The sequence below is a fragment of the Eleginops maclovinus genome, chromosome 4 (assembly GCF_036324505.1).
Source record: "Eleginops maclovinus isolate JMC-PN-2008 ecotype Puerto Natales chromosome 4, JC_Emac_rtc_rv5, whole genome shotgun sequence".
NCBI lineage: Eukaryota > Metazoa > Chordata > Actinopteri > Perciformes > Eleginopidae > Eleginops > Eleginops maclovinus.
Window position 1 is genome coordinate 19293282 of NC_086352.1, and position 27986 is coordinate 19321267.

The 27986-nt window shown below is 39.2% G+C and overlaps 1 protein-coding gene and 1 long non-coding RNA gene across 2 annotated transcripts; one reads left to right on the forward strand and one right to left on the reverse strand.

Moving 5' to 3' along the window:
• The first annotated feature begins 33 nt into the window (after positions 1–33).
• On the forward strand, positions 34–27986 carry mybpc3 (myosin binding protein C3). The gene is made up of 31 exons (XM_063882324.1): positions 34–229; positions 4266–4535; positions 6092–6289; positions 6755–6832; positions 7077–7225; positions 7754–7871; positions 7973–8021; positions 10575–10634; positions 11383–11409; positions 12682–12845; positions 12943–13075; positions 13228–13230; positions 13319–13443; positions 13533–13638; positions 14507–14673; positions 16191–16356; positions 16431–16537; positions 16641–16670; positions 16757–16896; positions 18543–18702; positions 18805–18909; positions 19004–19192; positions 23117–23251; positions 23878–24045; positions 24151–24239; positions 24563–24758; positions 24865–25004; positions 26275–26434; positions 26568–26704; positions 27148–27334; positions 27582–27986. The coding sequence occupies exons 1-31, from the start codon at positions 205–207 to the stop codon at positions 27617–27619; spliced, it is 3819 nt and encodes a 1272-aa protein (XP_063738394.1). The 5' UTR covers positions 34–204; the 3' UTR covers positions 27620–27986.
• LOC134863686 (uncharacterized) lies at positions 10461–12210 on the reverse strand. The gene is made up of 3 exons (XR_010165707.1): positions 12044–12210; positions 11762–11886; positions 10461–10619 (listed from the first exon to the last, which is right to left on the reverse strand). It is a non-coding gene; the product is annotated as an uncharacterized LOC134863686 (long non-coding RNA).

The window sequence follows — 27986 nt, forward strand, 5'->3', positions numbered from 1 at the left end:
TGGGCTGGGGAGTATGTGGGGGTGGTTGTTGTGTTTTGGGACATTGTGTTGGGTCTAGGAAAAAGAATGGCAGGAGAGATGGGATGGTTCATGGAAGCAGGGGGGGGGATTTGGCAGCAGCACAGTATTAAAGGCACAGGGTCCAGATAGACGACAGACTGTAGGAACAGAGAGTCACACTGTAGAGGACAGAGAGCATTCAGGATGCCAGAGCCAGTCAAAAAAACAGGTAAGTGCATTAATTCAGCTACTGGGGAAAATGTCTTTAACACCTCAAATGTAACGGATTATAATCCATGTACAAAACTTTTATTTTGGCAATCCTGTTGTTTAAAAAAAAAGTATCAATATGTACTCGTATAGTTTGCATATAGCAAAGTTCTCAAAAACACAACCTTCTTCTAAGAAACAAACAATGTGAAATTTAAGGAACACACCCCTCTGTTAAGCAACTGCAAACCACAACCAAGCGGAGGCTCATGTGAGACCTGCACGTTGTTCTCACGATATTCAGTAAACTGTTTGTTTGCTAAACAATATAACTGCAACAAAATGAATCATGTTTTTGTTCATTAGTGTAATCAAAGTGTTCTTTTTTTTACTGTTTTGGTTATTTCTTCGCTATCAATATCATTTTTTGCCAACAACAACTAGTTTGAATATTGTGCTACAATAATGTTATTATTCATTTTGTTTCCAGACAAAAACATATCTAAAACAGAGAAATGACATACCGCTACACAAATATCTAAAACAGGTCAATTTACAGAAGAGGTAGGAAAAATGTATTTCAAAGTTAACTTTTGGTATTATTTGACTTCATGAAATGTGCTAAATGCTTTAAACAAGAACAGGAACATTAACTATAAAGTGTATTAAACACAACGATACTGTAAGAGTAAAAAGCCCGCATGTCATAACAAAGCAGTAGATCAGTAAAGTATCTGTCAAATATTTCAAATGCAAAATGGCCTGGTAGAAAATGCTCCTGATCTTGTAGCCAAAACATAATACGTGCAATAATCCATCCTTATTTAAAAGTGTTTTCTCTAAGCCTCTGTTGGTCGTGTCAGGAAACTTGGTAACACAACACTTGATCCAGATGGAAACATTCCAGCATCATTCACAAAATGCACAACTGATCCAAAAATGCTCTGCAGGATTCCAACTTGACAAAGGTGTCCGCGTGTTATCCCCCCTCTCTTCGGTGGGAATGGATCGTTGTTGTGGAATTGGAGGCACCAGATACTGTGTCACATATCAAATGACACATTGCATCCCAACTGGCAAGCTTGTGTGCGCTAAGACTTTTAGTGTAGTGGATTTATTTAGATATGATCATCTTGCCACCACGGAATTAATATCAATTATTGTTAACACTCTACGGTAAACAGGATGCTTTTGATGGTTTTAAAGTATAACTATAAGCATGGGTTGCTCCGTCAACTTTTATTTAAAAACAGATGTAAAGCCCCAAAGACAAATATGTAAGGTAGGGGCTAGTAGTGATGAACCTGCAGAGAATTATCACGTGAATCTGCAGCTTTTCTCAGCTCAGTGAGATCAAGCTCATTGTTTAGCTCTCTGACCCACAACTCTACTGTATCCATACACTCTGACTGCTCACATGGTAGTGTTTTTGAGTAAAAGCCATAATACCTGATATTTTCTTTAGGAGACAGAGCTAAAACAGAGGTTTAAAGATGATGAAGGTTTTCTAACAAGTTTGCCATCAACTTCAACGTGGTAATATGTCAGGGTCTTGTCAAAGAATCTTTCTGCTGTCCTTTTTTTGCTGCAGTTTTTGGACACATTTTAGGTCAGGCCTACTTATATACAGTACAATTCAACTACTTAGTGAAGCATGTATAAATAATAATATTTAGATGAAATAAATCGGAAGTAAAATGTGTAAATAATACAATTAAATAGTAATTGAAATTTTGAAAAAGCAAATCTATAAACATCTTCAAAACTACGGAAAGTCATAAGAAGGTCAGTCTTGGATTTACAGCTGAAGGTATTTGGGCCAAACAACACGAGTCCTCTTTAAATGATTAATATCAGCTTTAACCTTGTTGGATATCAACTTTAATGTTTTAAATAGTGTCTTATGATAATAAATCAATGCAGGATTCTGTTGCTTTCTGTACAGCTTTCAACAGAGTCATTCCTTTCTTGTAGTTAGACAAACAAAGATAAACTGATCAACAGTCTCTAAATAACAATATGTCCTGTCTGCAATGTTTATTTATGGCTACTATAAACTATGTCAACACTATGTGTTATAATATTATTATTGAATTTTTACCTTTCTAAACAAAGTAGTTGAACTTCCTAACAATTCCTTGGATTCATCCGTATTTTAACTTAAACTACGAGAGTCTTTTTACTTTAAGTGTGACAAAGATGTGACATGTGGGGCAGCGTGACTGACAATATGTTGAGCTGTCGTAACAGTAGAGACGCTGGCTGCAGACAGACCGAGGGCACATTATTCATTCTGTGCCTCCAGAGTAACAGAAATAGAGTCCAGTTAATCCCTCGACTATGATACCTGCGCCCCCGCTGCAGCTGAAGCCTGCCAATGTCATGTTTTTAGTCCTGTACATACGCATCCTATATATACACCCATAAGGTCATCCTGCAACACATGGAGGGTTTTTTTTCTCCTGCACCTTGAACTATTCAGGACCCAAACCAGGAGACCAAGCATCTGAATTACGCCCACATGTATTTCATTATTCTAAACACCTGATGTTACTGTTAAACACGTGTCTACACTCAGGGCTGCCAGTCGCTGTCACTACTTTTATGTTTGTATTAGATTTCTATCCACATTTTATAACGTTTCCAAAGATAACAACACATCTCTACACAGCAGCAAAGGCAACAAATGGTGGTGTACACAATGAGTGTAAAACCTATTACTATTAATAGCCAGACTGTAGACATCATGTATTCATTTTTTCAGGATCTCGATCCATGAGTGTGATATGTGTGGAGGGCTTGGTTATTGTGCGATGTTGTTCAGTTTTTCATACAGTAGATCCAGATCTGTCTCTGTTGGCCTTTTTAATTTCACTAGACGCCCCAATGAAACAAACTAAAGTTTTTATTGAATGCTTAGTAATGAAAAACAATGGATTTGTTCTATTATCTTGTGCTGACTAACATCTTCAGTGTGTTATGTAATATAACAAAGAATATAACTTCAATGACTTTACTGTATGAAACTCAAATATGTTGTAGTACTTATTTTATACATTTCAAAAGAAATATGACTTAATCTGGGAGACTTCTATAGTTACTTTGCAAATCAATATTTTACATATATATAAAACTTAATATTAGCTTATGGGGTATGAGGCATCTTGTACAATGACATACATTACTTACATTATTTGAAGATACACGATTTAAATGCAGCTTTTATGTTTTTTTCTCTGTAACAATAGTTCACATATACAACAAAAAAACATTCTGAAAACGGGGCGACTGCACAATTAATTATTTCACTTTAAATACTGAAGTATCTCTAGCTGATAAGACTGAACAATAAAGGATGTTTAACTTTACATGGTGGTGATACTTTTGCTTAAAGAACAGTTGTTAATCCACTTATGTTCTCAGACAGTGCATTAGCCTTTTAACACCATTGCACCTATATAAGAGAATATGACTGCATAAATAAGACTTAAGACGTAGCCGGTGCATTCAGAGATTCTGTGTGTGGAAAAAGGCAAATTCATTCTTTTTCAACTAGCCCCACCCAGTGTGCTGCAGACTGTACAACACGGTACGTTTTCAACTCAGTAGCCTTCTTCCTCTTTTGCTGAAAACATTTTTACATGCATGTGCTGCTCTTTCTTCAAGCGTTACATTCGTTTTAAAATGGAATAACATACAGGTGCAAAGTGTAAGCCTCCTGTTACTTATTATTCTCGCAGAAGTATAATAAATGTTCCCTCAGCTGTATATATAACACGTGTGTTTTCTCCCCAAGATCTGACATTAGTTATTAGTTTCAAAATGGAATAACACAAAAACAACATCATAATCACTATTTCATTTCATTTCACAAAAAGGGTAAGCCTATACTGTTACCTGTTACTTGTTTTTCTTAGTATAAGCAAATGTCCACTCAAGACAACATGTGTGTTTTCTCCTCGAGATTCGAGCCTTTGGAAGAGACTTGTTGAACAAAGTGTAATTGAAACTTCAAAGGACTTACTTTTTATTTTGAACCCACCCCCCCTCTTCAGTTTCAGCATTTGCCAAGAAACCAAAGACTCAGGAGGCAGAGGAGGGCTCCTCTGTGCTCTTTGAAGCAGAGACAGAGAAGCCTGATGCTAAAGTAAAATGGCAGTGCAACTCAAAGGACATTGCCGTTGGCGACAAATATGTGATCACAGCCGCTGGAAACAAGCATTCCCTCGCTATAACAGCCATTACCAAGGAAGATGCCAATGTGTATGCAGTGATTGCTGGGGGTTCAAAGGTCAAATTTGACCTGAAGGTCGTATCAAAGCCAGGTGGGAGACTTTCATGCCGCAGCTGTGCGTTTGAGGTCTCTGCTTACTCAACTACAGGCTGTGTTGTCCCCAGGCTCAAAGCAAAAAATATAGCACTTAATGCAGAAAAGCACTGAGGCAGTAAAAAGTTGATGCACTGCATGCACTTGAACTCACATTTTGCACACTCTGACAGCTGCTCAACAACAAGTCCCTGAAACAGCTTTGTGTTGTCTATCCACAAGGAGAGTTTGCTCTTAAAGGAATAGTTTGACATTCAGGGAATATTTTTTTGCACAGATTAAATGAGACTGAAGCTTCAATCTTGTGATGGGGTCGCTCCAGCTATGATGCCAAATCAAACCACTCCCTACTTCCCTACTTCAGGGCCTCTTGCTCAGACTAGGCTCCCTTTTTCCAACTCAACCATCATTTTTGATCCCAACTACAAATCTGTATGTTCAGTAAATGTAGTATCCTTTATCCCAGCTAGCATAGTTTAGCGTAAAAACCTAAAGCTATGAAAACCGTTTGCCTGTCCATGTACAGAGCGGTCCAATCCACCTCCCAGCAACTGTAAAGGTCACTATGAAACAAGTTATGTCTCAAAGTTTGAAGCAACATCTTGTCTTCACTTTCTCACAATTAATTTTCGCCATTATAACCATTGCCTTTAAATAATTACATTAAACTGTTGGAAGGACACCACCAAATGCACACAAAGTATTTTCCCTTTGTATTATGAGTGTTAGAAATGCATTTGGCGGCGTAATATCAATGTAAAGGCATATCTTTTCGTTGTATACTCAACTCATATTAAATTAAATATAATGTGTGTAATTTGGTATAGAGGTCTTGGGGTATTTTGTTTGCTTTTGGACAGAGTTAGGCTAGCTGTTTGCCCCTGCTTCCAGTCTTTTATTTGTCATACAAACATTAGATCTTCTTCGATGTCAAACTGTTCCTTTAGGATCTGGAGATCTGCAATCACTGGATTAATCACACTCATTTTGCCCAGCACTTCATCACAACTACAGAGCACTGTTCTGTGTGAAGCAACAACTGTGTTTTAAAGTGCGTCACGGAGCAACTTTTGTTCCATAAGTCTGTCAGTGTGAGCTCGCTGAGACTATTTGTTTGGATTTGATAAGGTGGAAACAAATCTTGAAGAAAGGCAACAGACTAATGGCCCAGTGTGCTACAAGAGACGTCCCACAGCTGTCTGTGGCTCATATCATAGGCACCCTTACTCTGTCTGCACGGAGACCTTGACCCTTACACCCGCACATTATTTCCTCATGAGTAACCACCACTTGACTGGCGCTCAGGATAGCCGTGAGAGGCAGCTGATAACACATGGAAAATCATTCAGCCATTCAAAGATGATAAGACGAAAGAAATATTTGTGTGAATAATATTTGCCACAGTCTTTTCATTCTTACAAAAAAGTGTTTAAGAACAAATCTGAAAAACGAAATCGCAATACAATTAAATATCAATATTTTAAGTCTCCTGATCAAAGTTTTACTTGTAATTATTCCACTTACTTGTGACTTATTATCTTCGTGGTTTCATAGGAGCTCCCGTTAAGGCCCCTGCTGTGGCTTCTGGGAAGTCCGATGTAGACCCAGAAAAGGCTCCTGCGGAGACTGCACCACCTGCTGATCCTGCTCCAACCGCTGATCCTGCTCCATCTGGAGATCCTGCTCCACCTGCAGCAGCACCTACAGGAGAGCAGCCCGTGGTCGCAGCACAAGATGCTCCTCCAGCTGAGGGTCAATATACTCAGTCTTTCTTTTGTTCATAAATACATGTAAATCAAACTGTTTAACAGTAATACCAACATATCTGAGTAAAGCTCTTCTGAAAAATGTCTGTCTGTTTGATATGCCACAGATTTACACAAGGCAATGCATTTAGCTTTCACCAAGTTTATATCTCATAACCTATTAATGTTTTCACAGCTATTCACTCAGTACCATCGTTTGATTGCTTTCTTTTTCGATCTCTCTAACATGTTTCTGTGGAGTAGGAAGTGTTGTGCACTCAATTGGTTACCTTTTACATATATTTTTAAAAAACCTAATTACAAAGTGAAGTTCTGCATGTATCCTCTCCCTTTATTCAGTTTAGATGCTTTTTTTTTCTTTTTTCGCCTGGTGTTAATTTTAATTAAACCTGGTTTGACTTGAATCCCTAAACTCCATCTGCTTTCTGCTCTGACCCTTTTGGATTTTCAGACGGACAGCCTCCAGACACCAGACAGGACCTGACTGGACTCTTCACAGAGAAACCCACCAGTGGGGACGTCACTGTAGGTGAGTGGTTTCAAATACTATCCAGACATGTATGAAGAATTATTTAAAATATGTGTCAATGATCCCTTACAGAAAAAAACATGATAAGAGGTTGGTGTTGTATTTTGTGGAAATATGAATTGTTCATGCTTGTATTACTATGTATTTTCAGTTTAATGAATTAAGAAACATTACATGTTGCATTGGACATAAACATGTAAGGGATAAAGTGTTAAAACACATGGAAAAATCATCTTTGGTGCAGGTGAAAACATCACATTTGTGGCTAAAGTCTGTGCTGAGTCATTGTTGAAGAAACCCACCATCAAATGGTTCAAAGGGAAGTGGATGGACCTCGCCAGCAAGTCTGGAAAACACCTGCAGCTGAAGGAGACTTATGACCGCAGCACTAAGGTAGTGTAGACTCATACTGCAGGCACTGAAACAGAAACATCATATTCTGATGTCTTGAGGCACATAATGTAAAATTTACATTTTTAATATATGGATCTTTGCTGTCTTTCAAGAGCCTTTGATCAGTTGCATGAATTGTGTCATTAAATCTGTTTAAAAAATTGCAATAGGCAACATTTAACTTCTTTCAATGTTTTGCATTTCTCACCCTGCTGAGCTTTATTTTGCAAGTGTTTGCCTTAGTCACTGATCCTGATAACATTATGAACCACAGGCACGCTAGAGGTAATTTTATGCAGAGACTACAAGACATGTTACTCCTCAAAAATGTCAAAACAAGAGGGAGAAACACATCTTTACAAGAAAAGTGAGCAAGGAAAATCTGTGGCACACTTAATAAAGATCACAAATCCGAAACTGACTTATCATTTACATATGAAGCACACAAGCATATGTTTTAAAGCAAAGATGTCAGCCTTAGTGCATCATGTTATCCATTTCGCATCTCTCCTCATGCTTTGGTTGCAGATCTACACGTTTGAAATGCAAATCATCGCAGCCAAGGCAAACTTTGCTGGAGCCTACAGATGTGAGGTAGCATCCAGGGACAAGTTTGACAGCTGTAACTTTGACCTGGCTGTACATGGTGAGTGGGCCTGTTGTTTGTTTGTAGCAATCATTAATGTTCTCTCTTATAAGTCATTTAAGTTATTAATATGATTCCATTGTTTCACTACCACATTTCAGAGGCTCGTGCTGCTGAAGGTTTCGATATTAGAACAGCGTTTAGGCGCACGTAAGTTTTATAAGGCTTTATTTCTTTGGGTGAAACACAACATACCTTTGGTCACATTCAAAGTTATTATTGATTACCAATTTATCTTTTCTATATTAGTTTCAAATTAAGCGTGTGACTGCTGGTCTGAGGACGCAATTCATCAATCGTGACACACAGCAAAATTCAACCTTTTTTAAAACTTTTCCTTACAGGACTTAGGCACACCCCTTTTACTTAAAGAGTGAAATACTTGATACACTTGCATCTATTAAAGCTATTACAGTTCAAACTCAAATTAGAACCCATTTTAGTTTCAACAAGACATATTATTAATAAAGTTTCAAGATATTTTACTTGCTTATGGTTGATAGGTAAGTTTATTTGGAGAAAAACTGTGATTAGTTAGTATGTTTGTAAGGGTTGTAGTAAAGGACCCAAATGCAGCGAAACAGGGGGAATCAGGTATTGGGGTTTAACAAAAGGCGAGCTTCATTTAACAACAGCTAAAACTCAAAAAACGGTGCGAGCAGGCACGATCATCAAAAGAAAAGTAGCAAACAAAAACTCAATCCAACCAGAAAGACAGGAGGGCAGCCGAGAGGAATCCAGACAGGCGACACAGACAGGACTGGGAAACAAACAGAAATGGACTACGAGACCCAGGGACAAACATGGGAATGACGACCCGAACACCAGACAAAAGGGAAATAGGGTCTAAATACACATGGGTAATCACAAGACGAGAGACAGCTGGAAGGGGGAGGAGAAACACAGGGGCAACAGGTGAACACAATGACACAATCAGGCACAGGAGGGAAACGCAGACAGGAAGTGAAGCTTAACATGAAACAAGAGGGAAAACCTTTCAAAATAAAAAACACAACATGAAGACATGACAGACACGAAACAAGGATCATGACAATGTTGTCAGATGCAATTGATTGATTTGCATAAGGATTTAGTGTTCAGTGAACTTCATGTTCATTTTACCATGTTTATGTAACAAATAATTTTGGAAATGCTAACCTATTAGGAGCGAAGCCAGTAAGAAGAGAAGTGGACAACAATCAAGGTAGTAAAGAGGGTTTGTTGCAGCAATGGAGGCTCCATATTCAGACCCTGAGAATTCTGGTTGTTAAAACACAGAGAAACCAGGACCAGGATCAGAGCCTGTCTCTCCTGACCTGTTTCCTCTCTGCATCACGTCCAACAGAACCAGTGTTGTGGATGGTACAGCCACGCTGCTGAGTTTTGAGGGAAGGGCCACAGGATGGAGACCATGAGAGAGCTGACAGGAGTCAAATTATAACTCCTGGCTGTATCCACTAACTATAGTAGCTGTCACTGTGTTAACCTTTGACTCAGCAGATTTCGATACGTTAAGATATGGTTATTAAACTATTAAGTAACATGCGCTTGTTGATGCCGTCAGCTCTCTCTGATCTACTTCTGAGTCTTGATCAAAACAGCAGAGCCAGCTGCACAAACAGCTCCCCGGGAGAGTGAGCTTTGACGGTGGTTTGATCGTACTGAAAGGGCAGGATGTGCTAAGACACACAGGCTTTTCAGTAAATGAGCTCTTCCACAGGGTTGCCACATAGAGGAAGTGCAGCTATGGTGTGTTGTAACTTCACCGCATAAACCACAGACTCAGCTTCTAATCCTGCTGTAGGATCAGAGGCAAGAGACGAGCACACTGTCAAGTCTACGCCCTTTCTTTATCTTTCATCCCACTGAGTTAACCTTGAGTGTTTTCTATTGTTCTTGCTCGGATGGCTGCTGCTGCTCATGGCAAGAGGAGACAATTTGGCATTTGGGGAAATATGCTTATTCACTGTTATTCTTGGACTTAAATGAGATGGAAGATAGAGACCATTTCGTATGACCATGTTAAGTTTGAGGGCAAAACCAGGAGGCGATAAACTGGAGGCAGCGGTTAACTGATAGCCTGGCTAGTTAACAGGAGTGTAACGGTTGAATAGGTGTACAGCAGATAAATCTACTATATACCCAGATTGATTCCTGTGGGGGTGCTTTGTGACATGTCTTTCTTTATCCTTTATTATTTTATTCCTAAAAACAAAGAGACAGGTATTTATGGGATGAATCAGAAATGGTTCGACCTGCTTCCTAGCTTATCAACGCTCAGCTCTGATTGCAGTTAGAACCACCATTAAAGTGGCATTAATAAACAGGTGTATTTCCCAAAGTGCCAAAAATGGTATCTTTAAACATAGCAACAACTGTCTTTCCAGCAAACCATCTGCCTGTACATGCACTTCCTTTATCCACCAGCGCACTCTTTTCCTCTCAGTCTTCAGTACGACTACAAATTCTCTCTTTTATTAAACTGATCTAAGTTTTTATACAGTAGAGTACCATATAGTATAAAGAGATACCTGAATGGTGCTGTACTTTACAAAAACTTGAGCATGAGTAAACAGGAAATTATTCATATCATATCAAAGCCTAAAAATATGTATTACTTTTATTTAAGAAGGACTGTATTAACTCTGATGTTGTTGCCTGCTGTTGATGATGTTCTGCTGCTGTTGGCTGATGTTTCTGCAGTAGCGCAGATGGAAAAGAGGACTCAGGAGAGCTGGACTTCAGTACCTTATTAAAAAAGAGGTAAGCACAACACATGATAATTATTTTCAAACTTTTCAGATACATTTCCTCCAGTTTTTACAATGTTTTTTGTCTCACTTTTATTCTTTCTGGATCGTCCTGCGTCTTCAGAGAGTAAGCTACTTTTGCATTTGCAAACTACGAGTTGGAATGATCACCTGATAGCACTTACCTGCAGGCAAATAACCCAACACAATGATGCGTTAGGGTGATTGTCTCAGAATTAAACTTGATCATGAAATTTGGCATTATTATGAGTTTGCAAACATAATTTCAAATATATAAACTTGTCCTAAAAAAAAAGAAACTAGTCACCCTATCATATCTCACTTTTATTATCACACTACTTTCATCCTCGATTAATCCTGTGATCACTAACATTGCTTCCTCTCTGACATCTTCGCTTACCACAATAACTCAAAGCAAACATTTCATCTTTCAATCTGGCAAAAAAATATCAGCTTTTCTCCCCTTGTTGTTGATGGTTATCCCACCTTGCAAACTTTACATTCTGCATTCAGAAACACAAGTCACCTTCACAGCACATCACAAATCACCTCTGTGCATCACACACCATCACCAGATACTTACTCTCCCCCGTACATAAGAAGGCTATTTTGCCATAATGTCTGCTTGCTGCCTTTGATTTAATATGTTTTAATGGCATATCTCTAATAATCCGGTTGTTTAAATGCTTTGTTTAACGTGTCTGGTTTGTTTTGCCTCTTGGGTTCTACTTTTGAAAGAGCAGCAGTTTCTTAAAATCCTCAAACCGGTAAGAAACTGCTGACATGCTGACTGAGTGTCGCTGGAAAACAGTGTTGTGCATGCATTCATCTGTCAGGATTCAGTCATTTCAAGTTGCATGCTGTTTTCATTTCACTGTGTTATTGCATTATAACAGTTCAAATCAGGAAATTTTCATTTGTTACAGCAAAAAAAGAGTCAAAGACAACTTAATGTTTCAAAAATATACAAAAATTACACAATTTTACAGAGACCTAAAAATAGACTTCAGAAATCGTTCTGTGCAGCAGCCAGGTAAATATTGCACAGTTAACATGGTTAACATGGTGGGCACATGGTGTCGGGTGTTATTGTCTGTGTTGTTATGTGTGGGGGTCTACCGGGGGCCATGATGGTTGTACAGTCTGACCGCTGCAGGAAGGAAGGACCTGCGGTATCTCTCCGTGAGACACCGCGCGTGCAGCAGCCTGTCAGTGAAGGGGCTGCACAGTGCGAACAGGGTGTCCTGGAGGGTGAAAGATTATTGAAAAACGTATTTGATGATTAAACAATATGAATATAATGGAAAACATGTGTTTTTGAACGGTCAGTTAAATTATGTTCATTATTTGATATAGGTGCACCAATGAGCTCACAATAGTACTAAACAGCCTTTTACTCACTTGGTTAGCCGGGATAAGAGCAAACATTCTTTTTATTTTTTGCAACAAATAAGCAACAAGGTAACAACACAGCTTCAGAGGCAGGAAGGAAGCTGCAGTCACATGCTGCTCACAAAGGCTCTCAGGTGATTGGCTGAGGCCACCTAGTGGACAGGTGTGGTAAAAATATAAAATGGCGTAGATTGAGGAAGGCGAAGGAGGGACTTACTTGTGTTTCATCTTTCATTAGTAATGTTTGCAAGTGTTTCTGTCCGTAATTCATACTTACTGGGATTAGACTCATTTACATGATATGTGTATTTTTTAAGGAACTTCCACATTAGTAATAACATTAGATCATACCACTTCTAGTGTCATGCAACAAATGATAATTTTAATAGAAAACCCTTGTTAACATCTGTATTCCCTGATTATCAAGTTAAACAATGAAGTTTACAGAAACATTAATAGCTAACCATGAATTCAAATTGAATTAAATAAATATGGGAATAGAAATCTTTGAATGAGCTATAATGTCGATGTTACTGCACCCCTTTTATAGCCAATTTCTTCCAGTGTATATTCATAGTTTACATTTTCTCCATTGGTGCTAAGTGACTGAATTCAAAATCCTCTTCTGTATGCTGTACGTGTTTCAGAGCCGTGCAGGTGAGCGCAGACCCAGACTCAGACGTCTGGAATATTCTCAGCCATGCTCCTTCTTCAGAATATGAGAAGATCGCTTTCGAGCATGGCATTACCGACCTGAGAGGCATGCTCAAGAGACTGAAGAAGATGAAGAAAGAAGAGAAGAAAAGTGCAGGTTTGTCTAGAAATGTTTCTTAAAGGCTGCACAAGCAACAGTTAAGCGTTGACCCAAGTAACACCTCTTTGCATTTACCTTTTCCTCTAAAACTTAGCTTTCATCAAAAAGTTGGATCCTGCTTACCAAGTGAAAAAGGGACATAAAATAAAACTGGCCATTGAGGTTGCCAATCAAGATGTTGAGGTGAAATGGCTGAAGAATGGACAAGAACTTCAACCAACTGGAAGGTTAGACATGATGATGGAAACTATTGCCCTTAACTCCTTACACCATGCACACATAACAAACACAGGATCCCTGTTTGACTTTGTTTATTCATATTCTCTTTTCTCTCCTGTGTCTGGGCTTTGATGTACATCAACTTCCACTGTATCCTTAGCAAGTAAGTATCAAATATCTTAATGGTTCAAGCTCTGTTACGGCCCTGAGAAAAGTATTTACAATGTAAAAACCTCCCTGTTTTTTTTAAGATACATCTTTGAGAGTGTTGGCAACATGCGCTACCTCACCATCAACCATTGCTCGTTGGCAGACGATTCAGCATACAGCTGCGTCGTGGGGGAGGAGAAATGCACCACTGAGCTCTTTGTTCAAGGTATTGAAAGTTTAAAGAAATAACAAATCCCTATAATATCATGTTTGAGGGATGCAGTGACATATCTTGTGCTTATCTGCTTTCTGCAGAGCCTCCCATCACGATCGTGAAGAATCTGGAGGATCAGATGGTGATGAAGGGTGAACGGGTGGAGTTAGTGTGTGAAGTCTCAGAGGAAGGAGCCAATGTGAAATGGTTAGATATTTTTCTTCACACTCACAACTCTAACAGACAGTTGCGAGTTAGAATTTAATGCTATTAGATCCTTAATCTTGAAGCTAAAATGTAGTATTACTGACGTATTAAGATATGAAATCAGTCAGTCATAACTGGCTTGTTAAACAGAGGCTGCCAGGTTAGCTTTCAATAAATCAAAAACAAGTAGAATCAAACTTTTATTTTAAGTCAAAGCAAATTTTCAGTCAGGCTTACACGGTGTTTGTTTCTTAGACACCCAGCAGATGGCATTTGAGTTTGTCATGTCCACAGACAGAGCTCTGTCTCTGTGACAGAATGCAGGCTGTAAATTATCACCTCAATGAAAATGTCACATGAGCTTTTTTTACTATATGTCCCATGTGACCTTTATCTAAAGGAGAAAGTAGCAGCAAATGCTAAAAGGGATCTAGTGAGAGTGCCAAATAATAAAAGTAATATTTATTATAATAAAGTCAAATTATTAATGTTGCAAATGGCATACATTTATCATTGCAGACATGTCATCTGTGATGCCAAAACATCTATGCACAGTGTAAAATGTAATATACTCATAACTGTTATAAAGTACTTCTAAGTAGTATTACAATTTGGTTTGTAGTCTCTGCAAGGCTTCAATGTGTTATGAAGCTATTTGAGTTGTCATCGTTTCACCTAAAAGTGGAGTTTCTGTCTCATATCATCATAAGAAGTCATCTGCTGTATGGCGAAATATCATAACAACATGGGATGTGGGTGAAAGCTTTAAAGTAAAAGTATTAACCTGCTTTAAAAATACCTGACCACAAGTTGTATTGGGGAACTTTAAGCATGATTATAAGCAACATTACTCATGGTTTTTGTGCAGGGAGAAAGACGGTGTGGAATTGACAAGAGACGAGTCTTTCAAGTATCGGTTCAAGAAAGATGGCTGCAAACATGTCCTGATCATTAATGAGGCCACGAAAGAAGACTGCGGACACTACAAGGTTAAAACCAACGGTGGCGAGTCTATGGCTGAACTGCTGGTGCAGGGTGAGTATCAGTCATGTGTGCTGAGTACAGTATGAGACAAGTTTGTCAGTCCAAGTCCACGCTCCAAGTGTACATTCTCATACAATAGTTGCGTGACTCTTCTGGCATGTTGTCTATCTTTGGGATAGAGTGGCTCTTGCCATTTGGCCGCATTATTTTGCCAAGGTTACTGCAGCTACATCAATCCACATACCAGCTAAAGTTAGAAGAAGTAGACAACATTTCACCTGAAGGGCACAGGTGACCGAGTTTCTCTTTCTGTTTTTTGTTTTCTGTGTTGCTGTGTTTATTCAATTCAACACAGCTTCATTCAAAAGCTGCTATATCATCATCATCATCTTCGTCATCAAAAAGAGCCGAAAATGACAAAGTTAAAGCAATCTCTTTGTTGAAGTTTGAAATGCTACACTGTCATGATGCTAAGTTAACCGTTGCAGCAACCTTATCTTTCATTTGCTGCAAAAATCTTCAATTTCCTAAGTGAGAGTTCCCACAGGAATTAAAAAATCAAGTCTTTATTTCATATAAAGAGTTGTGGTTTTATTATTGATAAAATATGATATGATGATAGATTTTCTTATCATACAAAGTCAAGGATCTGCACTGGGCCCTTCAGACTTTAGTTTTACAATACTGTGAATGTTGTTAATGAATTAAAGACGTTGCATGTTTGCAGTTGTTTATATTGGATCAATATGCTTAATTTCAATTCACAGGTGATCTAAAAATGATGGATGGGGACGGTTCAAACTCATCCGTACATGGACGTAGGAAAAATAAAACCCCAGCTAGTTTTACCCTTTTTTTTTACCATTCAGTAACCATTTCATCTTAGTACCATGATCTCATAGAGCAAAGGTTTTCATTATGGATAAAAAAGAAATCATAACGTGACAGCCATCTTGACCTTTCCTTGTAGACGCTATAATTTAGTCCTGGTTATTTATTGAATATATATACTCTGAGTTTTGAATATATATTCACGTGTATGTGTGCTATGTGTGCTATGTGTGTGTGCGTGCGTGTGTCCAACACCTCAATCCACAGCTGAACTCCCATTATAGCACCATTCCCACCTCATTTGCCATCGAGCTGATGTGCAACTCCTGTAACCTTTACAAGGAGCGTGGTGTGAGTTATCTCCAGCAGATAACAATTTCTCCGGGATAACTTTAATAACTCCTGTATACATTATTTCTTATGATATACAGTATTGAGCTGCTCCTGCATCTGGTCTTCATATCCTCCCACTTTATTTTATATCCTAAATCCAATTAACTATTCCCCTTGTGCCTGTTGCTAAGAAACAACGCACAAAGGCTACACAAAGACAATGAACACCCCACACTCAATCATATATTACTATATTATCCTCATATACAATAGCTGCATCCGATTTGTATCACATTATCATCACACGTCATCATCTTATTGCATCTTTTTCCGCCTCCTGATACTGTAGCACCTCATCTGAGGTATAACAGTTTTCTGAGTTGTGTTTTTTCCTGACTTTGTAGAGAAAGACCTGGAGGTCTACCAAAGCATTGCAGACCTTACAGTGAAGGCAAAAGATCAAGCTGTGTTCAAGTGTGAGGTGTCTGATGAGAAAGTGAAAGGAACCTGGTACAAGAACGGTGTGGAAGTCAAGCCGGATGCCAGAGTTAATATCACGCATATTGGCAGGTGAGGATGCTCATACACATACATTAAGAATGCTAAATATTTTCAATGAACTAAACTTCTGAACAAAAATGTAGGAACCACAAACTGACCATTGATGATGTCAAACCAGAGGATGAGGGAGACTACACTTTTGTGCCAGATGGCCACGCTTTCAATCTTTCTGCTAAACTCAATTTCTTGGGTAATATTGAAAGTTTTGCTATTCAAAATAAATATCATTCATGGTCTCACCAGCATCATTTTACTTAAACAGTTTATCTCTCTCTTCTTTTCTTGTTTTCTAGAGGTGAAGATTGATTTCGTGCCACGCCAGGGTATAACACACACTTACTCTCATGTAGTAAACCAAATTCAATTTAAGGGTCTGTTCATTTTAACCGTTTCTCTCCTCCTCTATTAGATCCTCCAAAGATCCATCTGGACTGTATGGGCCGCACGGCAGAGTCCACAATCATTGTGGTTGCTGGCAACAAGCTGCGTCTTGATGTCCCCATCACTGGAGACCCTGCTCCCACAGTGATCTGGACCAAAGGAGACAAGGTAAAACAGACAGACAGACTTGTGTCATTAGTCATCTGCACTCTTCATCTGACATCTACTGTTTATCCAGAGCCTATAGGTAAGTCTCATATCTGAGCCCAGTCAGTGTGAAACATGTATGCAAATGTAAACAATATGCAATGGAATTTTAATGTAATGCAAGCTGAGGATAATACAGCTGTTTGGGTATTTAGCTACTAATGGATTCCTCGCTGCTAATACATGTGGCTGGAGTACTAAGATGTTTTACCAAACCAGGATAACTATAATGCTACTAACAGAGAACAGAGAGGGTAGGTAACCCTCTCTGTTCCATTTGGCTTTTACTACTTTGCTCTGCTTGAATATAGGCTAGTTCTGTAAAACCTGACGGAGAAGAGACAGAAGGGCCGGCATCTTCTTGGACCCTGAAGCATGGGGAAGTAAGTGTTCATATCCACTATCAGTATATGCCTGTAAGACACCTACTGTAGATTCCCACCTCTTTGTACCAAAAGAAAGCTATTAGCTTTTAGTGCATTGGATGTACAACTATAGCCAAGAGCATTTGACCTAATGTAAACTTACGAGATGTGTAACAAGTTGAGTTCAAGGCACAAAATAATTGATGGTTCAGCTACTTGACTGAACAGGTTGTGAGTTATATTGATTTACTGCCATACTACCCCGGAGAAAGAGGAGGCGGCAGCAGTAACAACGACAAACAGAATCTGACAAATATGTGAAAGCATCTTTTTCAGTAGCTAAGGATGTACAAGCAATCGTTTCAGTTTCACATACATTTAGAAACAGTGCATGGGGTCAGTATTTATCCATGTCAACAAGGTAAGAGCCTGTTTGGAATCTTACTACGGACACACAAGTCACAGGAAACTGGGTAAGTATGTTTTTATTGAAATGTGAAATAATATTTACTTTCATTGACTGACCAAATAAAGATAGATGATGTTATGCTAAATTACTTTACATTTCAAGGTGGCAAAATTAAACAGGCACAGTGACTGTAGAGAAAAGTCCACAATCTCTTACTGTGATTTGTTTTCCCTGCATGCTTATGGTTTCTCTTGAGTTTATTTTAGTGACTAGTTACTGTAAACCAGATAAATATATATGTAGTATTAACGATATTTGTTTTGAATGAACAACTCAGTATTTCCAGGTGCTTATTCTACCTTTGCATGGGGAAATCTGGAGTTTGGTGTTGATGGTTTTAGAAACAGAAATTGTAATGGATGAATCAATCAATTATAAACTATAACATTACCCGGCCACTATATTTATTATCCTTTAATTCTGTTTGGACAAAAACAAATTTAGCAAAAAAGTCAACATTTTCTAGCTTTCTCAAATGAGAGTATGTTGTTTTTTTTTACTCCTCTGTGACTTAAACTTATATTTGAATTAGGGGACAAATCCATATATTTCAGGACAATTTTGGGGTTTCCCTCACCATTCATAATTTTTGTAACAAACACTTCCCTTATTACCTCAAGAAACCTACATTGTGTTAACATCCCTCCAAATGCGGCATAATGTTAATATACTTCAGTACATTTAGTTAACCAGCGTCTTTACCTCCAGAACCTGCAACGCTACTATCGATCACTTTTGTGTGACTGTCCGTTGGTTGTCATTGTGTACGGCAGGTCGTCACAGAGGGAGACAACAGGGTCCATGTAGAAACCACCAAGGGACACTGTGTCTTCACCATCGAGGGGGCGGAGAGGCAGGACGAGGGAATCTACTCTGTTGTGGTCCGAAATCCTGCCGGGGAGGACACTGCTGATATCAATGTGAAAGTTGTCGGTAAGACTGACCCCACTACTAATCACCTGTAAATATCTTTGGCTCAGCTGTATGTAGAACTAGATGCATTTTCTTCCTAAACACATGCCATGTTTCCCCCAGATGTTCCAGACCCTCCTCAGACTCCCAGAGTCCTCAGTGTGGGGGAGGACTCCTGTGTTGTCCAGTGGGACCCCCCTCTGTTTGATGGTGGACAGCCAATTATTGGTAAAAAAAATATTTATTTGTTCACATTATGGCAAAGTTTTCTCCTCTTTGTCTTGATCTGACAAGATAAGTGAATCAACATTTTAATTACCAGGCTATGTGCTGGAGAGGAAGAAGAAGAAGAGCTACAGGTGGATGAGACTGAACTTTGACCCTTACCCTGACACCACCTATGAAGCCAAGCGGATGATTGAAGGGATGGAGTATGAGATGCGAGTCTATGCCGTCAACGGCATCGGCATGTCCCGCCACAGTCCAGCCTCACAGTCTTTCGTGCCAGTCGGTGAGTCTTTAGGTTTAAACCAACTTGTCTCACACATCAAATGAGTCAATTAATCATTTTCCCACATTGCTCAACAACAGGTTCATACTAGCATTAATCAGTAGAATCGATTCAGAATCAGAATACTTTATTGTCCATTAAATTAACATATAATGAACATGTGTCTTTGGCACTGGCAAATAAAATTACACTCAACACACACAAAAAAGGAAATGGCACCTTAAAGGGACTAAGGGGCAGTCATAAAAGTGCAGGGTGGTTTGTTCTTCCACTGGCTTGGGTCCATTAAAATATCAGTGGTATACAACCTTTATAATTTACCATACATTAAAATTAGGCAATGGTGTTGGTGGCAGAATGTCCTAAGAAGGATCCTCTTTTAAATTAAATGTAAACATTTTTTTAAAGTTCTTTTTTTTAACGACCGTGGCACTACAGTATCGAGGAGAGCAGCAATGTTAGACGTAGATGAAGTTGACGTGTCTCTTGGTGACTCTGGGTTGTCACACTGCCCGGTTTGCTCAGTCTAAGGTTTCACTCTGGTCATGGGGCCTGGGTGATTTGTCGTCATGACAGGACCGGGTCATGTTTGCTGTAGGTTTCATGTAATCCAAGACGTCCATGGATTGTCTGTGTAACAAATATATACAGTAGGCCTTACATACGTGATCCACAGGTCATTTCTGAATTATGTCAGTCATAGGTGTGTTTGTTTCACATAGACTGTATATATATAAAGGTCTGTCCCTAACCCATGGACCAGATGATGAGGAAAAAACACAACAAAGTCATACAGTGTTAACTTGTTGAAGCAGGGTGGCTGTTGCTCTGCTAGACCAGGGTTGGCAGCCTCAGACTGAACTATTGGTAATTTTCAGTGAACAGGTTTTGCTAGTAGTAGTAGCAGCTGCTAATGTAGATCTTAATGACTAGCATCAAATGAAGGGGCCACAGAGGTCTGGAACTTTTACTCCTTCCCAACTACACATCACCGATCTTTGAATAATATATATTTTATTACTTTGTCTAGCGATTCCCCTCTACAGTTTCATTTGGAGTCACAAAAGTTTGCTCTTTGTCACCTATGCGCAACCAGTTTACAAGACCTCTAAGCAGACATTTATGTGTAGAGTGCAGATCACTTTTAAGTACCTTTTATGAATGCTCCACTGTCATCAGTGTTTCAGCGTCCATGGGTGAATGATGGCACTTGAGGTACTGTAAAAGTTCAAATGCTGTGTATGCACTCCAGATAGCCATTCCTATCTACCATATAGTATTCACTGCATAGCATCATGTTAAGTCTCAAAAGCCGTATTGTTCACATCACATGACCTTATGCAATTTATTTTTGATTATCATGCTCTAAAAGTAATCAGAGACATTTTTCGCAGTGTTAAAACCTGAAGAAATAATGAATCAATCTATTTCAAAAATGTTTGATTCTTGCTTATATAAGTTAGTAATGAGGCTCAGGTTTTGGTTGTTCCTTTGACTTTTAAACTTTCATCTTGTACACTATTTGTTGATCTGAGAGGAAACATCATTTTATCCAGATGGGCATTTGCTTGTAAGACAGCCTATTACTAAGGTATCCATGGCATCCCTCTCTATAAATAATGGTCTGGAAGAGCTCCACTCTGCTTTGACCAGCTGCTTAACACAGAGAGGTTCACGCTACTGTGGAGAACGCTGCAGACGAGGCATTGTTGTCCCTATAGAGAACGGAGAATGTATGTGTGCACGAGAGAGAAAGCATAGGTTAATGAGCAAGGCATCACACGCTACTACTTGCTTCAGCAGCAGGACTGCCACACACTGAGAAAGGATGGCAAAGCCTAAACTTCCAAAGACAGCGGAGAAGAAACCAGTGAAGGAACCTGTTGAAGAAGAGAAGCATGCCCCAGTGGAGGCATCAGTGGAGGTGGAGACAGAGACACATTCACCCCCTGTGGTCGAACAGGAAGAGGAAGCCAGTAGTGAACCAGCCGCAGCCCCTGCAGAGGCAGCACCCAGCGGGGAACAGGGAGCTCCAGCTGAGGAAGAGACACCCCCAGCAGAGAGCACTCCCCTGGCAGAGGTGAACCCTGTGGAGCCTGTTCCTGCTGCTGAACCAGAGATAGAGCTGCAACCTGTTGGTAGTAGGATTATTTATTCTGCAATTTAGATATTCATGTAGTATTTGGAATGTTTGCGTGTGACAGTGATGGGAAATGCATATCTCAGCCCCCTTATGTTTCAGCAGTGTATGTGTTTGACAATGTTAAGCCAGGTATCGTCATCACGCTGTTGATGATATACTTTAAAATAATGTCTGAATAAGATGTTTTGCTCTTCACCTTTTGTCCTCTCGAGCTACTTTTAAAACAGTCCCTCCTGCTGTGAATTTAACCAACAAGGAAACACGTGACCTTTGACTGATGTTCCCGTCGTTTGGTTTCACTGAATACTTAACCTGTGCCCTGTGACACAAAGACCTGGGCTTAGTCAAACAAGTCCACAACTAGAAATCATCAGCTTCCAGTAGGACCACATGTTGTCATCAAGTTGTTGCAACAACATGAAAATATGTGGTTGACACCATTTTTCCTTGGAAGTGTTGCCAACTGTTGCTATTTTGGAATATTCTTTACTAGCAACCTTCACCATGCACAACTAGCTGTAGCACGTGTTTGTAACTCGCCCTGAATGATCACACTTCAAGCATTAGTGGCCGGTATTGCATACTTGGGATGTACAGGCAGCGACACTTTAAACAAAATGGGTGAAGTTCATTGTTCCAGATGTTAAAGTAAATTGCATGGACTGTGTTTGATACAATTAATCACTGGTATAATATCTTATCAGTAATAATTCATCTATTTCTTAATCCAAAACGTTCAGATATGTTTTCTCTTCTGATTAGGCAATATAAATAAGCATTTAGTAATCCACACCATTATTTATCTTTTCAAGGCATTTATATGTCCTTTTTCCCCTTCCATTATTACAGATGACCCCTACATACATATTTTTTTTCTTGTCATTTTCTTTTTATTGCTTCATGACAAGGCATTTCAGTCTATGCAGCAACTTTTTGTGACACTGGTTGTTTGCTTTTGACACTTTTTGGGTGAAAGCAATCAAAATCAGAAATACTTTATTTGTCCCGCAAAAAGGAAATTACATTATTACAAAAGCAGAAAAAGTGAGGAGAATAGACTTACATATTTAAAAATAAAAACGACTAAGTATGCACAAGTTATTAATAAAACAATAAGTAAAAAAACTAAATAGCAGATAAGTACACCATGGTAAGAAATAGCAGTGTATTTGTTTTTAAGGAAAATGGGACCATATTGAATTAAAGAAGTAGCTGGTACAGCATATGCCAATTGCAAGATAGAGAAAAAATGAAAATGAAATTAGATGTGAATTGCAGGAGAGTGTATTGCACAAGGTGTATATTGCTGATAAACCAAAGTATTTTAATGCTAACTTAAATCAGGCCATTTATCCACAATGGGAAGGAAAGCACAACAGGCACTCAGACTTCAGCCCTGCTGTGGACTGCAGGTTGGTCAGACAGCTCATCTTTCCCGGTATGATGTATGTAGGCTTACAGGCTATTAGACTGATAACACAACGTCATTTGTCTGATAATGAAATCGATGTTGTCTTTGCTTTTATATGAATTACGACTGTTGCCAAGATCAAGCAGTCTATTATTGGATTTCATGTGACTTCATTTATGTCACTCTAAGTTCAATTTCCATTAGCATTTCTGTAGCCTGAAGGTAAGTAAGGAGCCATGAAAATGTTTTGTTACTCTACATAATTATCCATTCCTAATCAGGTTTATCCACTTGTTCAGTAATTCATCCCGAATGCATTTCCGTAATGCTCTTAGTGACTAACAGAGACATTTATCTGTCTGACTCTCAGCACCCACAAGTGAGCCCATTGGACTCTGCGTGGAAGACATCAGTGACACTACTATCTCGCTGAAGTGGCGTCCGCCTGAGAGGATCGGCTCCGCTGAACTCGAGGGTTATGGGGTTGAGTACTGCAAGGAGGGCAGTAAGTGCTGGAGCAACCGCCTGCATGCTTCTGATAAGGATTTGTTTTTACATCATCAAAGTTTATAATCTATTCAACATCAATTACTCCCAGTATGATGTCCAAACATATAAAAACTATATTCAGTATTGCTGTGTCTTTACAAATAGGTTCCTAATAAAGGACAAACATGAAAAAAATAGGTCTTTAAAGAATTAAACCTAAAAAATTAAACATTTTAAAAAATCTTGATCAGTTTATTAAAGCAAATAACCTCCCACACAACTCCCATCAAACACTTCGAGAGCATTTGAAAAGTGGACAGTTTAGCACATTTGAAACATGTAAACAAAGTTAATAATGAATTTATGTTAGACTTCATAATCAATTAGCTAAGAGCAACCAGTGAGGCAAAAATAAACGCAAGAGGCATTAAAGTTTTCATGCTTCTTTTAACCTGTCAGTTTAGATTAATGTATAAGCCCACTCTTTTGCACTTCATTTGACTTTAGGGAAGCTTGAAGACCGTCAGAAGGGTGATTATATGTTCACATTAACCTTTGCAATGACTGGAATTAACGATATAAATGATCTGGATTTTGTTTGCTGTTATGAACCGTTGTTCCTGTCATTGTTTTCTATCACAGCGGATGAATGGATACCAGCTATTCAGGGTCTGACTGACCGTACGTCGTTGATGATCAGAGATCTCACCACCGGAGACAAGCTGCAGTTCCGTGTGCGGGCCTTCAACATGGCGGGGCCGAGCGCTGCCTCCACACTGGCCCAGCCTGTCACCATCAGAGAGATAATGCGTCAGTGTTTCCAGATAGGAGGAATTGTGACAGCTTTCTGTCTACCAATACGCATCATATAGCATATAAAAGCTTGACCTTTTTCTGTGTTTTTTTCTTTCTCAGAACGTCCTAGAATTTTGATCCCCAGAAATCTGCGTCAGACTCTCGTCAAGAAAGTTGGAGACACTGTTAATCTTATGATCAAATTTCAGGTACAGTATACAGTATAAACCTTTTCAAAACCATCATTCAAACACCAGGATGCTTTACTTATAAAGTAAAGACAAATTGCCAAAAATGTGATTGATTAAAATTAAGTATTTTAGTTATTCTGCTATTTGCTTTTATTTTAAATTATGTCTGTGAATATAATAACTTAAATGATGTAGGTGCACAAATAATGTTTTAATGTGTTTCTTTAATTTGGCTTTTTTTGTTAATGTGCTGCCAAGATTATTATTATCTTATTGTATTTTTGATACAATGATTCAACTCCCCAAAAGAAGACATTAAGACTGTTCTTCTCCTCATACAGGGAAAGCCCAGGCCAAAGGTCATTTGGAGCAAAGATGGGGAGCCTCTGAGTCCTACATTCGCCAGTGTGAGGAACAGCGAAGTTGATACCATCCTTTTCATCCGCAAGACCGAGAGAACACACTCGGGGAAGTATGATCTCCAGGTGCAGATTGAAAACGTAGAAGACAAAGCGAGTATCACACTGCAAGTGGTTGGTAAGCAGGACTGAACACATGGAAAGCTGGCTGTGGGTTTTGTTATTGGGAATAAATACCAAATCTGTATTTGGCAGTTACTCACAATTCATGATTTCCTCTGTAGATCTCCCAGGGGCTCCGGAGGCTCTGAAGATCACAGATGTCTGGGGCTTCAACGTGGCACTGGAGTGGAAGCCCCCGAAGGACGACGGTAACTGTGAAATCACTGGTTACACAATTCAGAAAGCTGACAAGAAGACCATGGTGAGACTCTACACCCTGGGGTGCTAGCAGAAAAGTTTACATCTGTTTTAATATTTCACCCAAATAAAGCTGAAAAACATCTCCTGATGTGAATGCTGAGAAAAGAAATGGGAAATTACAGCAAATAAGTTGTAAGAAATTACGTTATAGGTCTTAACAGAGAAATATTTGGACTCCAGCTGAGAAAGTAGGGTTTAAAACATACCAGAACCCAATGTCGTTAATTATATTTGTTAAAGAGACCAAATGCAAATGTTAACAAATTGTACCACTAGTTGAGAATCAATGATTGTTTTTTACGCACAGCACCTCAAAAAGCTATTTTTTCTCCTGGCATGTTATAGATTCAGCTGATCCTCTGGTTAATTTGGGTATTAGGTATATTCACACCTCCCAATCTGACTAAATTAAAAGTAGTATGAACATTGTATAACTCCAGTCCAAAGTCAGGTCACAGTCTGTAAAAAACTAAGCTAAGTGCAGTATATGACTAGCAATGTTAATGTTTCTTGTTTGACGGTCCATTGCAGGCCCTTAGTTTTACTTGGCAACCACAGATTGTTGCTTTGTTGCTATGAAGCCACATTTGCAAACCTCCCTTTCTATTGACATGAATGTGTGTGTCTGTACATGTGTGAGGATGAATGCTGCATGGACACAGAGAGATATTTTAGCCGCCCTTCTGACACATAAACAGTAATCAGCCAATGTTGAGCACACAGACTTCCTCTGTGGGCCAGGAGTGGTGCATTATGGTCCTGTTGGCAACACTTCTAACTGGCACCGCTCTGCACCTCGTGCTGCCAGGAACGATGTCGGACAGGAATGTCCTAATCTTATCCTCGCAGCCTTGACCTGGTGCGGATTGTCTGTACGGTGACGCGGGGCCTTGTTCTCTGGCCGCTCAGCTGATGGTTCATGTTTCGCTGCAGTCATTATTAGATCAAATTAATTTCACTTGCGTGCTTGGGGATGCTGATTATCATGTTACCAATAACGATGCACTGTGTACTTGTTAGATGTTTGAATCTGTCCATTTCATTTGTCATCCTTGTACCTAAATAGATGCATGTTATTTCCCTTTGACTTCTCCCCCACTCACTATCACTCTCACTCTTTTTTATCACACTGTATTAAGTTTAAAGTGACTGCAGCACAAGACAGCCAAATGATCAAATATTCTCTGTTTAAGTTGTATCTGCATAATCCGTTATTTATTGACACAAATATTGAGGATTTAAAAACCCTCTTATTTTCTTTTCATATGAAGGAGTGGTTTACAGTCTACGAGCAATACAGGCGAACTAATTGCGTTGCATCTGACCTCATCATGGGGAATGAGTACGTCTTCAGAGTCTTTGCTATCAACCAGGTGGGCCTCAGCCTGGAGTCGTGCAACACACCCGACAGCGCTTACATCCAAAAAACAGGTGCGCTCTGACTGGACATATATTATGAGTTCAAAGCTGTTAAATTGAGTAATGTTATTTTGAGTTAAAGCACTAACGTTTGAACTGTATATTGTGAAGATAAGTGTACCAAATTATCTGTGTCTCTCCTCAGCTATTGAGTACAAGCCGCCCACCTACAAGGACCATGACTTCACGCAGGCTCCCAAGTTCACACATCCACTGGTGAACCGGTCAATCATAGCAGGATACAGTACCACCCTCAGCTGCTCCCTCAGAGGCTCACCAAAGGTCAGTCAATTCGTCACAAAATGCTTCAATTCAAGGACCACCTAGCAGCTTTGACTGGAGTTTTCATCGTACAGTTGAGAGCCAAGAAATAATTTGAACCCTTCAAAATGTTTATTATTCCAAAATACAAAATTACTGAGTAAAAGCAAAGGGAAGTTTGCTGAAAACCACAGAAACCGATACCTTCACCATCTGATACACACCCACATATACACACACGCACACACACACACATAAACACACCTACACCCCTCATCTTTTTGGGATTAGTAGCAAGTAATTAACACCCTATCCTCATTGAAACTGTATCCACCAGATAAACCCAGCATATGTCATAGTTACCAATGAACTATGCATACAATATAATGGTGCAGCAGTTATAGAGAGTTAATAGATAATAAAAGGTATGTCCTGGCTTGTGTAACTTTGTCCTACCTGGTTAGCCCAAAGTGACCTGGTTCAAAAACAAGATGGACATCTCCAATGAAGCCAAGTACCGGATGCTCAGCAGACAAGGTGTTCTGACGCTGGAGATCCGTAAGCCCTGCACGTTCGACGGGGGGGTGTATATGTGCAAAGCAGTCAACGACAGCGGAGAAGATATAGTGGAGTGTAAACTGGAGGTCCGCCGTAAGTATTCTAACTGTGATACAATTACAGAAACACATGCCCTTTTTTCATGAGCCACTTAAACAATCAATCCTTTTCCCTGCACTTCCCCCCTCTTTTTCATCAGAAAGATGTTTCATCATGAAAGTCCATAAGACTTGCTAGTGGAAATGGTGATGCATTTAGCAGCTAAAGAGCCAAAGATATGAATGGTCTTTATTACACTTACCAATGCCTCTGTATCTTGATTAATGTTCCTGGCTTGCAGCTCAAGTTCCTAGAGAGGAAAAGAAGAAAGAGGTCTGAGCTGTTGACGGAAGAGAAGATGGATGCGTCTCCTGCATGTTTTCAGTTTTTCCCCCTACATCACAAAATGTGTTTAGCCCACATTTATTTAACTTTTGGAAAACTCTCCTCTTCTGGAATCATATAGTCATACTCACTGCTGTGTTAGTATGATGTGTACCACTGGATTACTGAATTACACTTACTTTTAGGAAGAATGGATAATGGTGTCCTAGCATTAAAAATAGCAAGTCAAAGAAGGTGGCAATATTTATTTAATGAATTCAGGATTTGTGATGTTGTTCCAGTATTTCAACTGAAATGGATTATAGTGTTTGGAATTGTTTGTGTGCTTACATAGGTCAATATAAATGCTTCAAAAACTCAA

Bases quoted from the DNA above. Each gene is read 5' to 3' on its own strand.
- mybpc3 (XM_063882324.1), top strand. From the start codon at position 205: ATGCCAGAGCCAGTCAAAAAAACAG. The intron at 24,240-24,562 runs GTACAGTATACA...CTCCTCATACAG, and splicing joins ATCTTATGATCAAATTTCAG to GGAAAGCCCAGGCCAAAGGT. The intron at 24,759-24,864 runs GTAAGCAGGACT...TTTCCTCTGTAG, and splicing joins TATCACACTGCAAGTGGTTG to ATCTCCCAGGGGCTCCGGAG.